Source organism: Coffea eugenioides, chromosome 2 (genome assembly GCF_003713205.1).
Source record: "Coffea eugenioides isolate CCC68of chromosome 2, Ceug_1.0, whole genome shotgun sequence".
NCBI classification, from domain to species: domain Eukaryota; kingdom Viridiplantae; phylum Streptophyta; class Magnoliopsida; order Gentianales; family Rubiaceae; genus Coffea; species Coffea eugenioides.
In genome coordinates this window covers 11,090,613-11,109,390 of record NC_040036.1, presented here as the reverse complement: position 1 = coordinate 11,109,390, position 18,778 = coordinate 11,090,613, and the positions used below count along the sequence as shown (strand labels likewise).

The 18,778-nt window shown below is 35.1% G+C and overlaps 4 protein-coding genes across 4 annotated transcripts; 1 reads left to right on the top strand and 3 right to left on the bottom strand.

Moving 5' to 3' along the window:
* The first annotated feature begins 1,243 nt into the window (after nucleotides 1–1,243).
* On the top strand, nucleotides 1,244–7,800 carry LOC113763282 (probable UDP-3-O-acylglucosamine N-acyltransferase 2, mitochondrial). Its single transcript, XM_027307047.1, has 10 exons — nucleotides 1,244–1,561; nucleotides 3,712–3,916; nucleotides 4,861–4,937; nucleotides 5,065–5,114; nucleotides 5,343–5,407; nucleotides 5,516–5,567; nucleotides 5,635–5,705; nucleotides 5,856–5,922; nucleotides 7,178–7,249; nucleotides 7,435–7,800. Exons 1-10 carry the CDS (start codon nucleotides 1,366–1,368, stop codon nucleotides 7,489–7,491), a joined length of 912 nt encoding a protein of 303 aa, XP_027162848.1. The 5' UTR covers nucleotides 1,244–1,365; the 3' UTR covers nucleotides 7,492–7,800.
* Nucleotides 7,801–8,302: 502 nt separating this feature from the next.
* Nucleotides 8,303–9,107, bottom strand: LOC113763343. Its single transcript, XM_027307114.1, has one exon. It carries the CDS (start codon nucleotides 8,998–9,000, stop codon nucleotides 8,470–8,472), a length of 531 nt encoding a protein of 176 aa, XP_027162915.1. The 5' UTR covers nucleotides 9,001–9,107; the 3' UTR covers nucleotides 8,303–8,469.
* A 1,128-nt stretch (nucleotides 9,108–10,235) lies between these two features.
* LOC113763202 (NDR1/HIN1-like protein 26) lies at nucleotides 10,236–11,126 on the bottom strand. The gene has a single exon (XM_027306945.1). It carries the CDS (start codon nucleotides 11,083–11,085, stop codon nucleotides 10,408–10,410), a length of 678 nt encoding a protein of 225 aa, XP_027162746.1. The 5' UTR covers nucleotides 11,086–11,126; the 3' UTR covers nucleotides 10,236–10,407.
* A 5,958-nt stretch (nucleotides 11,127–17,084) lies between these two features.
* LOC113754044 (peroxidase 27-like) lies at nucleotides 17,085–18,778 on the bottom strand. Its single transcript, XM_027298365.1, has 4 exons — nucleotides 18,554–18,778; nucleotides 18,232–18,414; nucleotides 17,922–18,087; nucleotides 17,085–17,503 (listed from the first exon to the last, which is right to left on the bottom strand). The coding sequence occupies exons 1-4, from the start codon at nucleotides 18,776–18,778 to the stop codon at nucleotides 17,085–17,087; spliced, it is 993 nt and encodes a 330-aa protein (XP_027154166.1).

Here is an 18,778-nt window from a genome sequence, read left to right as displayed (position 1 = left end):
CTCAATTTAAGAGGCTTTATTTGATAACCAAATTCAACACTTTTAATAGATTTAAATCTTAATATGTTCAGATGTGTTTGATACCCAAAAAAATTGAACATTTGAATTAATTAAATGACACTAAATTTTTTAGGCAAAACTTGTTTCAAAAAATAAATGATAAACTATTCACTTATTACTGAATATGATATATAGTCAAATGTATTTGATGTAGGTCCCGTTTGGGATTGCCGTGCTATTGGCAAAAAAGCACTTTTAAGTACTAAAAATATTTTTAAAATGTTAGATGAATATCATTCCATAAAATTAGGAGTAGAGTTTTTGGTGTTAAAAGCACTTTTAGGTAAAGTTCAATTTTGGTACTTCTAGAGTAGTTTTGTGATTTAAAAAATAAAATATCAAAGTTAATCATTTTATCCTATATTATAAATCAAATAAAGAGATAAACATTTTTAAAAAATTTTAAATTACACATTATCCAATACAATAAGTATTTATTGAACTATGTTTCCAAATAATATATTTAAAAGCACTTAAACAGTTAATAAGTATTTTTATTAAAAGCTCTACTATGGAAGTACTTTTCAATAAACTCACTGTAATTCCAAACGTGCCCTTAAAACTTAACAATTCAATAATTTAATACATTCATACTTTAGATTTCAGATTTCAAATTTTAGTTTTCAGACTTCAGTTTTATCAAACACACACTAAATTTATAATGAAAAATTAGAAAGAAAAAGGTTTTTTTTTAAAGCATAGGAAAAGGGCTTGAATGTAGAAAAAAAAAAATCATAGTTACTTAGGTCTTGTTTGATAACTCAATTCAGCACTTAAACTTAATGGATTCAAATCTTAATATGTTCATACGCATTTGATAACGAAAAATTGAACATCGGAATTAATTATGTGACACTGAATTTCGTAGGCAAAACTTGCTCCTAAAATTAAGTGAATAGCTATTCACTTATTAATGTAATATATATTAGATTTAGAACTTAATAATTCAATAATTTAATATATTTAAATTTTAGATTTCAGTTTTCAATCTTTAGTTTTATTAAATGAAACCTTTAATTAATGCCTTTATCAATTATGATAGTTCTCGCCACATTAACTAGGTTCAGCCGTGGATTAAAACGGCCTTTGTTACGCTACTCTGGAGTGAGCGGCTTTTGGGCCAAACTACCAAATTGACAACTCTGCGGAAAATTCACCTGAATTGTGTAGGAAACATAAATATACACCTTTTAGGCCTCTACCATTTCTTCAGTTGAAATTGATAGATTGGCAGCATAGTTTGCATTGCATTTGAACTGGTTGCTCCAAATTTCAAGAAAAGTTCCAAAGCATTTGCTAATCGATATGGCATTTCGGTTGAGAAAATTGTTACTGACAAATGGCTGCTCATCCTACAACATTTCAACCGTCATGGCTAACAACAAAAACAAGTATTCTACTGTATTCACCCCACTTAGACCTATATCAAACACTTGCATGAACAACTTTCTTTCCACCGATCAAAGCACCTTCAAGCCTCAGGTTGACTCTCTTAAGTCCGGTGAGTCCACTGCCACTCTAGTTCTCCAGCATGAGTGTTGGTGAGTTTGTGGTTTTGTTCGTTTTATCATAGCACTCCATCTGCTTGTTGAAATGCCTGTTACAAATATGTATGTAGAACATGAAGATCTAGTCTTTGATTTTGGTGAATCATGCCACATGTGATCCGGGTTTTTCTCATTTTTTTCAATTTTTTTGGAATGGATCACATGTTTGGTGCTTACTCTGTGTACGTTTAGTTGAAGTTATTCTTGTCAGTCCAAGATGAATTAGCTGTTGTGAGTGTCTTGTGTTGGGTTTGGGGCTTATCTTGAAGGGACATATTAACAAACAAAGTTAGAGGAAGAATGGTTTTGGAGGATTTCTTGTCTGAAGATGAAAGAATGGTACTGAAAATTTGTCTGTGTGATGTAGTCATTGTGCTTAGGTTGTTAGAAGAAGCTAATGAACTGCCTAGATTGTAGTATAAGACTAACAATTCAGGTTGCATTTTGCGTTGCATTTGGAGCATGCTTAATCTGTCTGCTGATAATTGAGTCGTATAAAAGAGTTTCTCCTTCTGTCAATCTCCGGGCACCCACATCTGATGATTGGGCATCTGGCTATGAACTTGGAACATGCTCCATGGCATCGGCAAATTGCTCTTTTTTTAAATATACTCAAAGTTGTGATAATTGCAAAACTTTACGGGCTTAAGCTTAATGCGGAATTTTTCGGTAAGATAGTAAATATAGAATAATTTGTTTATAGACCTACAGTATAGTAGGGAAAGAAGCATGCAGTAAGCCTCTTGAAGTGCATGCTTAATTTTTCCGTGGCAGGAAAACAATGTCATTCAAGAACTCAAGTACCTGCTGTGATATAGTGTAATTTTTAACTGAAGAATTGGTTCTATTACATCTGCCAATTTCAGATAAAATAGTTTACGGGTATTATTCTCTGGGGATAAATAAGGTCGGATTGTCTACACTTGGATAGGCTTGGTACCAAACTGCTTTGAAATTTTTTTTTCCTTTTGGGAAACAGTTTGGCCATGGTTTAAGTAATACTTTTCAATTCAGGTCTTCAAAATGAGTTTGGTTTTCTATTTTGTATCTAAATTCTGACTTATATGTTTTATGATTGGATTTTATTGATTTCAGTTGGCCAAACAAAAAATGAATTCTGAGAGTATTATTCAAACTAAAATTCAGCAAACTTTTAAGTGTTCTAAGACTAACAAAACTGCAAAAAGAACTTTGAGACTTTGGAAGATGAGAATTACTTTTTTTTAGATGCTAACTAGACTAAAACTGACCATTTAGTAATTTTGTTCACTTGGTTGACCAGATAACCATACTGATCAATTGTACTTTAAAGTGTCTTGTTAGTTATTCAGCTTTTATATATTGACCATAATTCAACTATTTAATGAGCTCTTTTTTAACAGTCTAAGCCTGTTGGATAGTTAACCATTCTAATTTGGTTAGGCAGCTTTTTCAGTTTGCACCAAAGTTTTCAGTAACATCTATAAAACAAAATTAATTAGATATTTTACAGTTTCTTCATAGAAGTGGTGCAGATCATTATATTCTAGAGATATTTCATAGTTCATGTAACTGGGAGTCTCATTTCCATGTTTGAAAAGAGCAACCCCTAACTGCGATCTTCCTGCACTCAAAGGAGATAACCAATTTATGAACACATTTCCCTAAATAATTGATTTGGATTGCTTTCTTCCTTCACAGAGCTTCATTGCAGTATTGAAATGTCTGATAGTTGCTTGCAATGAATAACAGAAGGTTCTAGGTTGCTTATTTTGAAGTCCTTTTCTAACTACCATAGTTTTTTAGTTTTGATTGAGATTCCATCTTCAATGTGTTGTAATTCAAACATTGAAAGTTTTTTTAAACTGCATTTTCCTTATCGCAATTGTCCACATTCTAACTGTGTTGAGGTAACTGACATGACGCATAGGAAGTGGAAAATGTTGCCTACATAATGGGTCTCACCTACTGATAGCATTTCATTGCATACTGTCATACAGGTTTAGGAACTTCAGAGGTTTTGACCATTAAGTTAGTCATGTGTTTCTTTTCAAGAACAAGTTTTTCAGTCTGAAGTAATATAGTTCACTAAGTCAAAGTTTACATATGTTTTATTTAAGCTTAGATGATGATGCTGTGGTTGATCAAGACTTTCAGAAGTGGCATAATGGTGGTGGGACTTTTCACAAATCAGCATATATTCATCGAACAGCGGTCATAGAATTTGGTGCAGTAGTTCATTCAGAGTCTCTTTTGGGTGAAAATGTTTCTATTGGGTCTGGGGTTGTCGTTGGACCTGATGTCACGATTGGTCAATCTACTAGAGTAGGGTATCATGACTTCTCTTTCTTAGATGCAGAAATCATTTAAATTTTGTGATAAAATTTTGAGCATGATCTGTTGATTTTTCTGAAACTAAATCCTACAGGGTGTTTCTCCTCTATAGATCCATGTGTCTATAGTCATTGTTAGAGCTTTTCTGCATGGGCAGCATAATTGTTGAAAATGATAGTGTTTGAATACTTTGTCCCATTGTTTCTTCTTCTGGCTTGCGATTGAAAGTGACTGCATTTGTGTTAATCGTCTACTTTTTTGGTTTAACATGCTGTAGTTGTCTATTATTTGCTCAACCTTCATTAAGTTTGAGTTGCACATGCATAGAACTAATTCCTTCCACATGTGAAAGATGACTTGTTAATAACTTCTATGTAGCCCTTTTGACCTTCCAGATTCTAGTTAATCTTTGAGTTAGGGGAGTCGCTGAGTCAAGCTAAGTAAAGCATCTTTGCATAGACTTGAATGGACTTGGGAACAATTATTAATTGTGAATGTGGGTTCAAGTGTGCGTATACATGTCCAAGCAATGATCTATTGCTTAGGCTTATCCCATGAAGAAATCTTGTAATATTTTGAAGCCTGTTGAGTTTAGGATTTTGCTGTGTGAACATGTCCTTGTATGTACTTCAACAGCTTAATTCATTCTATTGTGCATCAAAATTCAAGTTGGAGCCTCATGCTGAGTCAAGCCTCAGGTGGTCTGCAGACACAACACAACTTGTTTGCAGCACTAACTGTATTTGGCACAAGCATACACATTGTAAAAGGATTTTCATTGCCTAAATGACTAGACACCTAATATGAGTTAGGGTCAGATTCTATTGTTCCACCAACAGATAGTTGCAGTAATGTACTAACGTTCGTCTTTGAATAATTATAACATGTTTCAGATTCTCAGGTATCCATCTCATATTCTTTTTATCATTTTTCTTTATAGATACAATGTTGCTCTTACAAATTGCACAATTGGTGATTCCTGTGTTATCCACAATGGTGTCTGCATTGGCCAAGATGGTAAGGCTGGGTTCTCCATTATGATGCATAAAAAACTCATCAGATAGGTTAGATTTCTTGAGGCAGAATATGCACCTGATATGGTGTTGGACATGTTTTGAATCGTAATTTATGCTGTTTTCACCAGGATTTGGATTTTTGGTGGATGAACAGGGTAATATGTTGAAGAAGCCACAGGTACTGAATTTTTCTTTTTTGGTGTTCATATGACTATCTTTATAGTTGTTTCAAATCCTTCCATTGGAGATTAACATGCATGAATACAGCTGAAGGCTGTATCTAAGATTTGTTACAGGTGCTTAATGCTATTTCATGATCTCGGAAATTTCTTGGTCTTGATTCTCTATTTCCTTTTCTGGTACTCAAACACATACGATATGTCTTCTTTGCCCATCTCCTCTCCAGCATTTGAACGTGAAGATAGGTAACCACGTGGAAATTGGAGCAAACACATGTATTGATCGAGGCAGGTAACTAATCATCTGAATGCTACCTTGAGTCATTATATGTCATTCATGAATATGGACAGAAAGATGCTTTGCAGTAATTAAATTTAACAAGGATAATTTGGCTTGCAGTTGGAGAGATACTATTGTAGGAGATCACACAAAAATAGATAATTTGGTTCAGGTATATTAACACTTTTTGATTTACAACCTCCTCTGCTTTATGCACATTTGTAGTCTTTTGCTTTCAGATTGGTCACAATGTACAAATCGGGAAGAACTGCATGATTTGTGGGCAAGTTGGAATTGCAGGTTCAGTAACGTATGTTAGTTCTTCAGACCCCCATCCTCTTAAGCAAAAGGAAGAAGAAAGATCAAACTGTTGGCTTAAAGTATTAGTTTTCATTGTATTCTAACATGGAGTTGGGAACTTAGTGCCTTTGTTAATATATTTTTTGTTAAATCTGTGCAGGATGGGTGACTACGTGACACTGGGTGGAAGGGTTGCAATCCGTGATCATGTCTGCATTGCATCAAGGGTAACTAATGATCGCACCATCATGTTGACTTCATTTTGCATTTATTTCAGATGCATTTCTGTGGAAAACTAAAAATTTGTTGAGTGTAGGTTTTGTTTTTTGGCTGGTACTGAGGCATACATGAATCATATACACAGCTGACCTGTCTCTAGAAAAACTTCTCATTCATTTTATATAATCAGGGGTAGATGATTATTTAGCATTTTAAAATTGTCAAAGCAAGTATAGATTGATTCTGAAAGTTATAGCTAAAGTAGATTGTTTGGGTTGCCTACTTTTCTTTTTGCTGCGAAGGAGGACCAAGGTCCTAGAGCAGCAGGACCAATCTGGTAGTAGCGACCCCCATATTTTGGGCTGCCTACTTCAACACTGCTCTCATAGCCATTTCAGTCGATCACTGTGTCTTGATGAAGTTGGCAAATGAGATTTTTTTTTTTTTTTTCACCAGTGATAGTAATATATTCATTCTTTATGTTAGAATTTTTGCTTTAGACATACAATTACTCATGTTAAAAATTGCATCTTCTGGCCTTCTTTTCCCTCTTTTCCCTGGTTAACCAAGCCTTCTTGGATGCATATGGTGGAATTGAGGGCTGGGCAGTGTCCTTGGTGAATATAAGCTTCATGGAGTGATGGATAATGATGTAGTAACTGAGTCTGATCCTACTCTAGAATTTGACATCCCTTTTTCTTATTTTCAGTTGCATTACCAATTTACTCTTTATGCTGGTTACAAACTGTTATATTGAATCAAATCTAAGAGCAATGCACGATGATAATGTCATATCTACTTGGGATTAGCTGTTTCTGGTACCTGATGTTTTACTTATAGTCACCATATTTATCTATTGCAACCTTAGGTGTTTGGTCAAGCCAGCTTGAGTCTAGTTTACTTGGATTTTCACTGCAAACAACTCATTTCCAGTGGAAATGGCTCTTGGTTTTAGACTACAGTCATGTTAAGTTTTGGTATTTTAAAGCACGTGGTTGATCCAAGAAGATGCTCTCAGCCATATACTTGATTTGTAACATAATCTATCTGCATTTCAACTGTTATTTTTTATTTGACTCCACCTTACACTATCTTCTTACTTATGTTTAACTTTGTGAATGTTTTGATGATTGCAAGAATTACATTTGTATACTATTTTGACCATCATGACTTCAATGCGTCATGTCAGTGTTTATTTCTTTCCCAGCTTTTGCCATCTCTGTATGAATGTGTCATTGACCAACAATTTATTGCTACATGCAGGTCAGATTAGCTGCTAGTAGCTGTGTCACAAAAGACATTAATCAGCCAGGGGAGTATGGTGGCTTCCCTGCTGTAAGTGTCTTGATATTTTGCTACTTAGAAATCAGAATCATGTTTAATCCAAAGGAAATAAATGAAATGCTTTATCCCCCAAAAAAAGGGATAATTGGTTAATAATTCTGAATGTAGTTCCTGTAGAAGGATTTTAATATTGTTAATGTAATTGCGGAAAGATTTTCCATGGGCTTTTGCTGCAGATGCCAATTGGGAAATGGCGAAGACAAGTTGCTGCTCAACGTCAGACATTCAAGTAGGAAACCTGCGTGCGTCTTAGGGAATCACTGCCACTGTTGAGATCTTGATGGCTAACCTTTGTGCGGCTGCCATGATTATCCTTGGTTCTCGATGACATGGATACAAAACTGCTGAAATAGCTAGTGGCTTGAAGAAACTTTTGTCTGTGCATCATTTTATGTTATGAAACAGGGTGAGACTTTTGATAGGTATAATGTAATTGGAATTACCGTAATTTTTACTAGCATGTCTATAACTCAGTAGAAACTTTTATCCATATAATGAACTGATTTACTCAGAACATCTGCTTTAAAGGGATTTTTGAGGTTAGAAAACTGCAAAAGTTTTAAATTTGACGAGTTTGGTCTGCATCCTTCAAGTTTTTTCAAGTGCCTGCCAAAAGTATTCTTACTTGGTGTCATGTTTAGCTGAGGATAATTACTAATTAGTAATATATCATTCCTTAGGAGGCTGTAAAGCAATTAGCATGACCCGAATATTTTCTTTGTATCCGCTTGAGCTTGTTTTATATGTTAATTGGCGAAGTAAAAAACTGCTTTCCTCCAAAAGATTTGTAGTAATTAAACATCTTTACTTGCATTCATCTCTTGCAGTAGACGTTTGAAATTAGGATTATGATTTTGCACGGGGGCAGACTGAGGAAGGTCATGCCTGGGGTACCTTAATTTCAATTGGAGAAATCAATCTGAATCATTTCAGGAACCACCATTTTCTGAAAACACGTTCAATCTCTATTCTTGGCTCATTTATCATGTCCGAATCATAGAGTAGGAGGTTTCGTGTGGGTGTGATCAAACAGACACCATTCATGTCGAACGTTGTTTCATGGGGAATGTGCTAGTTTTGATCAGAAATGTATGATCCCTTAGCTTAAATTTACATCTGCAGCCGTACCCAACTCCTGCATGACACTCTATCTGTCTACATAATCTTGAAACAATGACTAATTAACCACTTTACATGTGATATGATATGATTCACGTGAATCTGATTCTCCATTTCTTCGTGCCATTATGCATCTTGGTCTTGCTTGGAATCTTGCCGTCTGATCCAATTGGTAACTGAGCTTTCAGGTGCACTCCGTAACGCCTGCTCTTAATTCCCCAGGTTCGATATCGAATCTTGGAAGCTAAAGCAGCCTGCAATTGAGCTTTTCGATTTGATATTTGGTCGTGCAATGCTTTCCACACCTTTGCATCCACATAGACAACTCCTATTTTTGGTGTTGTTTCCCCTTTATCTTGGGAGAAACGCGGTATGGTTGTGGAAGCTATGGAGTCCTGATTGTTGAAAAAAGTCAAGATGCAGTCGTCAAAGAAAGTGTCTGAATCCTTGTTGGGATTTTGAATCTCTAAGGCATACTCTATGTTGCCGTTCTCAACTGAGAACTTAGTAATGGTGTAGTCGGGGCTTTTCGGGCGGATGCTTAGCCACATGACGAAGGCTAGCAATCCCAGTAGGATAATGATTTGGGAAATCCAGAGTTTGAAGCTCGTGACTTCCACCATCTTATCTTTGTTTTTTGACTCCCACTGCAGATTGAGGGATTTGAAGGCGGTGACGAGAAAACAAGTTATAGCGCAAGGCTAAGTAATTAAGCATCTGGAACCGTTGTGAAGAGATGGGGTTGGTTTAGTTGATGTTGTGAAGGCATGCCTGCCAAGGCCGAAGCGATGCTTTTCTTTCACTTTTAGTTATGCACCAAGTCTTGAGTGCTTAGATAAAAGGAATCTGAGACATGACTCGCTCAAGGAAGCCATTCCAAAATCCAAATGCAGTTTGGTCATCTTCCCAAGCCCCACCCGATCGAGACCAGGAATAAGAGAAGGCTCCTTCTTCTTCTTCTTCTTTTTTCCTCCTTTTATTTTCCCTTCTTTTTTTCCCTTTTATTTCTTCATCAAAAGCAGGGAATATATATATATATATATATATATTTATATATCCTACACACTCCCTCTATTCTAATCAGAATCTATTTAGAAGCCACCTAAATATCTGAATATTCTACTGCATTTTCTGCTGCAAGAGCATGACTATTTGACACTTGCTTTGTTAATTTCCCTGCCAAGTGGCATATTAGAATTTAGAACCTCTCATCGGAGGGATTTTATTTGCTCCCCTAAGGACACAAACCAAATACTAAAAGTTGCTGCCAAATGACCGTATGCTAGATTTCGACATCTTTCTTTCTAGGGCAAAAAAAAAAAAAAAAATTCTAATATTACCATTTTGTTTCACTGGAAATGATAGAGCTATAATTAATCTCAATTGCTTGATTTTACAACATTGAAATGGTATTAGTCACGTGATGTATTTGCTTAACCATTTTGAAATCGAACTACATTAATTGTCAGAATAGAATAAATTTACCTATATAATTTAGGTTTTGTCTAATAAATGTGAGTCTGTACATTCATATGATAAATTTTGCATAAATTAATGTGCAAATGACTGCTAACTAAGCGTCGTTAGAAAAATCCTGTAATTTGGCATGCAATTGTGTGAGCTATATCCAAAAAATTTTATGGTAATTAAAAAGGTTTTCCTCTTTGGAATTCTGTTTAATAAATGTAATTTCCTTAATTAGTATTTTAGGTTAAGCTTGATTTGTTTCTTAAAGCATATAACTAGAAACAAACAGGGCGTCGAATCATGTATATGAACATGACCGTCATTGATTAAAACTGTCGTAGACACAGAAAAAGTAAAAAGCATTTGAGAAAGTTGAGTTCTGAGAAACATGTTCCCACGAAATGCCACCTCTCCAGGTATACATCAATTTTGATCACAGTAACATCGAATCTTACATCAAATTCACAATCATTAATAATAATTTTTTAAACCAAAAAAAAAAAAAAAAGAAAAGAAAAGAAGAGAAAAAAATATCTGGGATTTCCTCTCTTAATCCAGATTAATCAGCTGAAATAAACAGGACATCTTTTATCTTTGTACTCAGGCAAGATGGTGCCATCAGGGCCAACTCCAACCGGACAATTAGCATGCAGGGTATGATGCCTACTATCCCACGAAGAAATTTTGAATCTAATGGTCGAGGTTACATCAAGCTTGAAAATTACCCTTCCTTGTGATCGATCAGCTAAAAATTGCTGCCATCTTTGATTGGTGACGGTTAATGTAGCACCGCTCAAGCTACCAGCAAGAACTGTGGTATTTTTGGGCCCTTGGTAAAATGGATACAACAAAGAAATAGCCCCAATGCCTTGATCATCGTAAGTTACTGAAACGTGCATTGCATCGTAGAAGATCCCAATCGCCCGGTTTGGATTACGGGCAGTGACGTTGAAATCTATCTGGGCATTTTCAAACCCGTTTCCTTGGGCTATAGCTGGAATTGAAAATTCATGGATGTGAAATCTTGGCCTGTGCGGGCGTAAACTTAACCACAAGATGAATGTGATCACGCCAATCAAGAAAAGAAAGAACAAGAAAATGGAGCAGACGAGCTTGGAAACCCTCGTTGCTAAGCTTTCTCGCACCCTATGGGCGTAGTAACGGGCAGAGTGGTGCCGCTTGACCGGCTGGTTTTGCGGACTAGGGTTAGCATGAGTTGGTAATGGGTACGAGGAGCTCATGATACTTTCTTTTTTTTAAAAAAAAAAAATTTTGTGGCAGTTATAAGTAACAAATGTTTTGAGGAAAGATTGATGATGAACAGGATATATTTTGGATGGTTGTTTAAATATATAATGTCTTGACCAAGCCAATAGAGGATGCCCGAGGAACAAAGGAACGTGATGAGGAATGTTAAGAGTTTCTTTTGCATGGGTAAAGGAAAGAATAACAAGCTAGCTGCTCATCTCTTTTCTCTTTTTTGCTTCTACATTCATTTTAGTACTGGCAGATGATCTTTAGTTCGAATGTGTGGCCTCATTACAATGAGTCGTCAATATCAAATACTTGATGCGTAGAATCGACTCAGGTGATTTTTTTTTTTATTTATTAATTGTGAGCATATGAATGACCTTCGAATCCAAGAAACAGAGGTCTTGAAAAAGGTATATGATACTAAATTGACTTGTGTAGGAGAGGTGTTGCATGAATTGAGTTGCGTGGTTTCTTCTTTTCTACATTTTTGTATTAAATGATTCTTTTGTTAACTTATCTTCAAGCGGAAAAGAGAAAAAGGGGGGGGGGGGGGAGTAGGCAAAATGAAAATTTGTTGAGAAATCTTAAGCACTGAGTAAGCCAGATTTAATGCTGTCTAGTACAAGCAGAAAATTGAAAAATCAAATTTCATTGATTAAAAAAAAAAGAGAAGAAGTTCAGACTGAAAATTGGAAGGCTCTTTAAAGAGGGATGCTTTAGGTATATATATTTGCAATTGCTTCATTTATTAAAGTTCTCAGACATTCATCACTTGATTCTTCTATAATCCTGTTTCACTCACAGTAGTACGGCAGCCCGCATGAAGCATGGAATGGAACACGGATAAACACGTGATGCTAAGATATGTTTGACATGACCCAAGAATAACAGAAAAATGTCTAACAGGTGCCAAATATTTCAGGTGTTAGATTTTTGGAAAAATTAACTAGAAAAAGTGAAAAAATATAATGAAAGATAGTAATTGTTAGTATATGTATATATATATATATATATATATATATATATGACAGATCGAGTGGAATTCAAGCGTGTTAATGAATCCCTATTAAAATAGGCACTCGTTAAATAAACCCAGAACAAATATGATCAGTAATAAATGATTTTGAATTTTATCTTAAAAGCACTATATGTTTTAATATGACACTGGTCCATTTACTTAAATTCTTTACATGTGTAAAGTACAAGACTCACATTAAACTAAGAGTAAATTTTGTATGCACTGTCAGTGTATACACTATCAAGGTTGGATGGATGACACATGATCAAATTTTGAATTTCAAATTCAAATTTACACGTGTCATATATCTAATGGTGATAGTGTATATACTGACAACGTATATAAGATTAATCCATAAACTAAAGTGTAACACAAATGTAACATCCAGAGGCATATGATATAATGTGTCAAAAAAAAGGTACATGCTACAACATCGTCTTAAATGTGTTGGTAATGCTGTTGGACTCAACGCAACTCCAATAGCATGTCATGGGAGGTATAGATTCATTACATGGCCACAAAAGCCATGAAATGAGCATTACACGCATCATCAGAATAATACGTGTAAATGCTGCTGAAAAAGAGGAGATAATGGATCTTTTTTTGCAACGAATAAATTTGATTAAATATGGACAATAGCTAAAATTTCATGGTGCAAGTTAACGTTCAATTTTTTTTAGACGGTCATTTTTTGGTTCTCTCTATATAAACACACAAGACACCTTATATATATATATATATATATCTCATTATCCTACTCTATTATTTCTCTTACTCTCTCATTTATTTTTCTCAACCTCTTTGCACGCGGAATTACGTGGTCGAAAACTACATCATGAACTTCGATCGGACTTGGTCGAGCATATTTGGAAACGGTTCGGAGGCAATAATAATGAAAACTGGTATTCATTATGTTATTATATGCATTTTATTTGATTAAATTATGTAATATTATGTTATGGAGTTCAATTAATTACATAGAGAATTATTAATTAAGTATGGATTATTATGATATTTTCACATTTGAGGTATCACATATTTGTTTAATAATTACATACTTATTTTTCAAAAAATAACAATATATTATTCTTTGAGAGATAGAAAAAGATATATTGTTCAAACTCAGAATTTAATAATATTATTTTTTAGAAAATAAAAAATCCAAAAGGAAAAAAATTTAATGAAATTTAATAATTTATTTTTAAAAAATAATGAAATTATTTTTAAAAAATTACTTTATTTATTTACGGAATATAAGTTGTGCATTATTAAAATAAATATTTGATTTGATTGTGAACCCATACTATCATATATACCATGTGGAGTGTAATATATATTGAATGTGAGTATAATAAAAGAGAAGATAGTTGAATGCTGATGTGGTATGTGAATTACACTCTAATGTGGATGCCCTCATGACATAATTGATCGTTCGTAGAACTAAACGAGGGAATCTTTTAAGAGTATATTATTACTATTATCCCCAAGCAGCACCCTAGGTGATTAGGTCGTGTAATAAATAAAATATCGAATATTTCCACGAGTTGATAGGGTAATAATGTAATATATCCCCAAATCAAAGGCAACTCTGTGCTGTCCATGCCCCAATGGAATGACTCTCCCATTCATATTGCATTCTTAATTCTGTTACTTGTAGTAGAACTCTAATTGCAATCCCAGAATCCACTGGGGACAAATATAGTTGTGTACCTTCAAGGCTTCAACAAATATACGCGTTGCCTGAATAATATGTTTAATAGATTTGACCCCTCGGGGGATAGAGAATCAAGCTGTATCTGAAATCTCGTGGTTTTCTTTTCTCTATTGATTAAATTTCATTACTATTGCTTCGAAAAAAAATTCATTACTGTTTGAACATTGAGGGGAACAGACAAAGGGCAATCCTCGGAACAATTCCAATCAAAACAAAGGAAAAAAAATTTGGGGAAAAACATGCCCTCCCTCAAAAATATCTAATCCGACAAACTATATACATAATTGTGCAGTCACAAAATTTCAGCTTAACCTTGTTTAAGTTTATTCGGAACATACAAGCTTCCGTGAATTTGAGAGGTCACCCAACTTGATGGATCATTGGGAAGATTATCGTCAAACAGACTATTGAGGCTTCTAATTGTGCTGATTCACTCAAACAAAAATAAGGGAAGACAATTGAGAAAAGAAAACAGATGCATGGAAAATCCCCTCACTAGACCACAATGAAGGATAATTTCAATATTTTCAATTTGTCATGCCACGAAATACTCATCCGACCAAAAGGTTTGAGACCAATTACATGACGATTTCAGTTTTAGTTTTAGACCAAAATTACAGACAATAAAACCAAAACAAACTTTTGTGACGATATAATTAATGCAAACTCAAGCCATGTTTCCAATGTTGCGAGGCATAAGCTACTAAACTTATTTTAACATAAATCTAGGATGTCAACGATTAACATTAATTTGTCTACAGTTTCCTAACACAACAGCAAAAGCTATCATCAATCCTTCATAGTACGGATTCTCCAATTCGTCTTATCACACGAGGATCCTTTGACGCTTGGTGGCAGGCATGTCAAATTTCGAAATTCCAGGATGGGCTATAGTGCTCTCGTCCATGGATTCCGTCTTGGAAGCTTCGATCGCAACAACAATTGGCAAAACTTCACGACCAATATTCCTTGGCTCTGTGATCTTGGCTGCTGCATAAGAAGACACTTCATCGATAGTAAGCGTGATGAAATAACGAGGAATTCCCAAGGAAGCAAGAACCTCGTATAGCACAGCAGCTCCTGCCCCATAACCATGATCATCCCGCAGCATCGAAGTCTTCGAAACCCAGAACGACCTCACCGTTAATGGGCTCATTGGTTCTTCCACAAAAGGCTGCTCTAATCTTTCTTGTGGGTGTAGGTTGCTACGTAGGAGAATCTCCCGGTAACGGATCTGAATGTAAAAGATGTCTGATGGTAAATCCTTCTCGTTCTTGATGATAGCATTGTCTTGCCAAAAGTGAGAATCGTACTCAAAACCTTCCCCAGCCATCGATGAAAAAACAGGGAAAGTCAAATTGGAATATTGAGCAGGCAGAAGAAAGAACCAACTTTCGATGTGAATCGCCTGATGGAAATTAAGAAAGTAATTAATTTGGTTGATGGGTTTCTTTCTGCGGAAGTGAAAGTTATATATGTGTAATGGTATTTGAGACTTGAGATTTCCTAAGCAGTGTGGGACTAGGGTTCAAATTATGGAAAAGTCGGTTAAAAAATTGCATCAGATTTGGGAAACCTAGAATTTAATTTCATTAACGTTTTCTTCGGTTAAGAAAATTCTGGACAAAACCCAACATCACTCTGTCTTTGTTTTCTTCAGCTTTTTGTTGTAACGGCTGCTTTCAATTTATTTTCGTTTGTCCGCAACTTACCCTACTAGATTACTAAATCATGATATCTCAACGATTTATTTGTTAATTTAATCTTTCCTACATCATAATGCAAACAAATTTTTATTTTCACCCGTCACAGACATATAATAAATTCTTTAGTCAAATGTCAAATTTTCATTTTATACATACAACACACATCTTAGGCTACTTTTGTGAAAATCCATTACACTGATGGTGTAGGAAAGAGTAATTATTTTTTTTAGAGGGGACACACATCTCAAAAAATTCATATACTCGCATAATTCAGAAATTTCACCAGTGTGGTACTGAATAATTTTGAATACAAAATTTTATGTCCGAACGAACAAAGTTTATATCCACCAAGGTTGAGATCATGGAATTTAAGGTATTAGCAAAATCTTTTTTTTTTTTATTTTTATGTTGGCGACTGCATGTTAGTATTCATTCCACTATTTACGAGTTTTTATTTGTAATGTGATTGTATTGTGTTGTAATTTCATGTATGGATCTCATCACTGTGGATTACTTGTAATTAAATAATAATTAAAGGAAAAAAAAACTACTTCAACTTCAAGCTAGCCCTCAAGGCTCCAACCAATCAAAACTAAGATACCTTTTCAATCTGCATTTTCTTTATTCTCTCCTTTAATTAAATCAAAGTTGTTTACTTGCCCAAAACCCGCTCCTCAATTTTAATAGCAACCAGGCGACGTGCATAGTTCATAGCATGTGTCCAACTGCTCCTCGGCTTACAAACGGAAAATTTTAAATACAACTTTCAGAGCAGCAAAACCTGCAAGTTTTCCGAGCAACCGAATCATCTACAATAGACAAAATTTACTTGAGTTCCAAATGGACAATTTGACAATTACCATTCAAGTGTGAAGAACAAATGAATCAGAATCATTCGTTTTTTTCTTCATGCAAGAAGAAAGGTTAATTTCTTCTACACTGATAATATAATCATTAATAGGAGTAAATGTAAGTCATATATGCAAAATTTAGAGTTCAAATTCAAACTGAATTAAATTGTCATACATTTAGGCTCGCTCATGTTTACGCAGCCTATTGCATTAAAAAAAAAAAAGACTACGCACAGCCAGTGTGAGAAATATTGATTTCAAGAAAATAAAAATGAATGTAAATGGTGTAGTATTTAATATCATGCATTTGGGGTGGATTATGCATGTTGATTCATCCATTAGTAATAACCAATTGAAAAATATATGTATTGGTGTAGATAAATTTCCAGTAGAAGTATAATAGTAGGATTATTGCAAGCTAGCGCACAAAATTTTCTCATTCTTATTACGTACTAATGAATCCCAAACAAACATGGCTAGATAAGCACATCGATTGTACTTCTCTGCCAGGAGACTCCCCAGTCCCCACTACAAAGTCGGGAAAGATTTACTACAATTTCCAAAATGAGACATGAATCTCGAGGAAAAAAAAAATACTAGTAAACAGGGTAAAGAATTGAAGACCAGCACGCCAATAAAATTTCAACACCTGACTTTAACTTTGGGTATCAATGACAGAAGGTAATTGACTCCTCCATTAATTGACCTTGGTGCAGACTTTCCTGATTTCACCTTGAGTTCCAGTGAGAACGCCAATTCTACCCATCTTGATCATGGAATCGGCAAAGTCCTTGAAGAAACCGGCTTTATCTTTCAGAGCATGAAGTTTAACATAAGCTCTGGTTTCACTATCATCAAGCAGAGCTGCATCTGACTGGAAAAGGCCCCTTCTTTTAGCCACGAGAGAGAAGTAGGATAGGTCGAATGTCTTGAAACTTCCTGGATCCATCTCCACCAGTGTATTCCGGTCTCCGAATTTGCATTTACTTTTCAATTTTGGGACGTATTCATAATCCAATGTGGGATCAGCATCATCATTCTGAATACCTTTGCCAGTAAAGTTGTATAAACGATTGTTGAAGGCTGAGCAATGAGAAGTTCCAACGGTGTGTCCTCCTGATCACGTCAAAAGGCTAATATAATTAGGTAACTAAATTTTTTTTTTTAAAAAAAAAAAAAAAGGGGGGGAGGGGGAGGTTAAAATATTTCAATTTTCGTCATGTAAAGTATTTGAGGCTAGTCCCTATTCTCCTAAAATTTGACAATTTAACGTTACCAATCCAACAGTATCATTCATTGTATACAGGAAATGAAAAAAATATATTATCTAACATGACGCAGAGAAAAGGCTAAATGTGTCGAATTTGAAATTTGAGCGTGTCCAAAATATGTTATAATCAAAATACGGGGAATTATGTTTGCGAAAAATAAAGAACTAAATTTGTAACATTACGGTAACAAATGGAAATTAAGCCTTTTGCATGGGAGAAATCAGGTGATATACGCAGGGGCAGGGAAATTAAGTTGTAGGCACCTGAAAGCACCACCAGATCTTTGACACTGAAGCCTTTTGCCTGAAATCCCTGTTTTAAAGTGCTGATATTCGCAAAAGGTGACAATAAATTTGCCAAGGCTTCATTGACAGTTGAAACTCTTCCATCTCTTCGTCCAAATTCGACTTCCCATGACGGCCCATTTAACTGGTAAAGGAAAATGTACCAATCCGATATTATTAAGTAGAGCTGAAGAGAGTTAAATAAATTGATACTGCTGCCAATATATATATTTCCTTGACTTGTGCTGTACGTGCTAGAAGAAAATTAAGGATATTAAGAGAAAATTACCGCGACGGTTACGTCCCTTGCTACTGCGGCTAGCACGTCCGCACAAGATACAATCCCTGGGCATACTTTCTCTACTGCAGTCTTCACCTTATCAATGATTTGAAATCCTCTAATGCTTAAGTTTGGGATGGCATATTTTTCAGTCTTATTAGGAGTGTCCAATAGCACTGATCCATCGCAACCCTGCATGCATGCAAGCCAATTTACATACGTTCATCGAAGGCACTGGAAGATTGAATATACATAATAACTATATGTATGTATAATGGTAATACCAAGAAAATTACACAGCACGCAGTAATAAATAACAATCTTTACATACCCTAACAAAACAATCATGGAAGTGCATTCTCATTAAAGGACCACCGAGTGTTGGTGCCACGGACATTACTTCATCAACCACAGTTTTAATCGTGTACACAAGGTTGGGACATGTGTGTTTGTAAAAATCAGGCGTTAGGCTCCGCCCATTCGCACGATTGAAAGCAATCAAAGCTAAGAAGATCAACTGAAACAAGAAATGCTTTGAAACTCTTGAGGTAGCCAT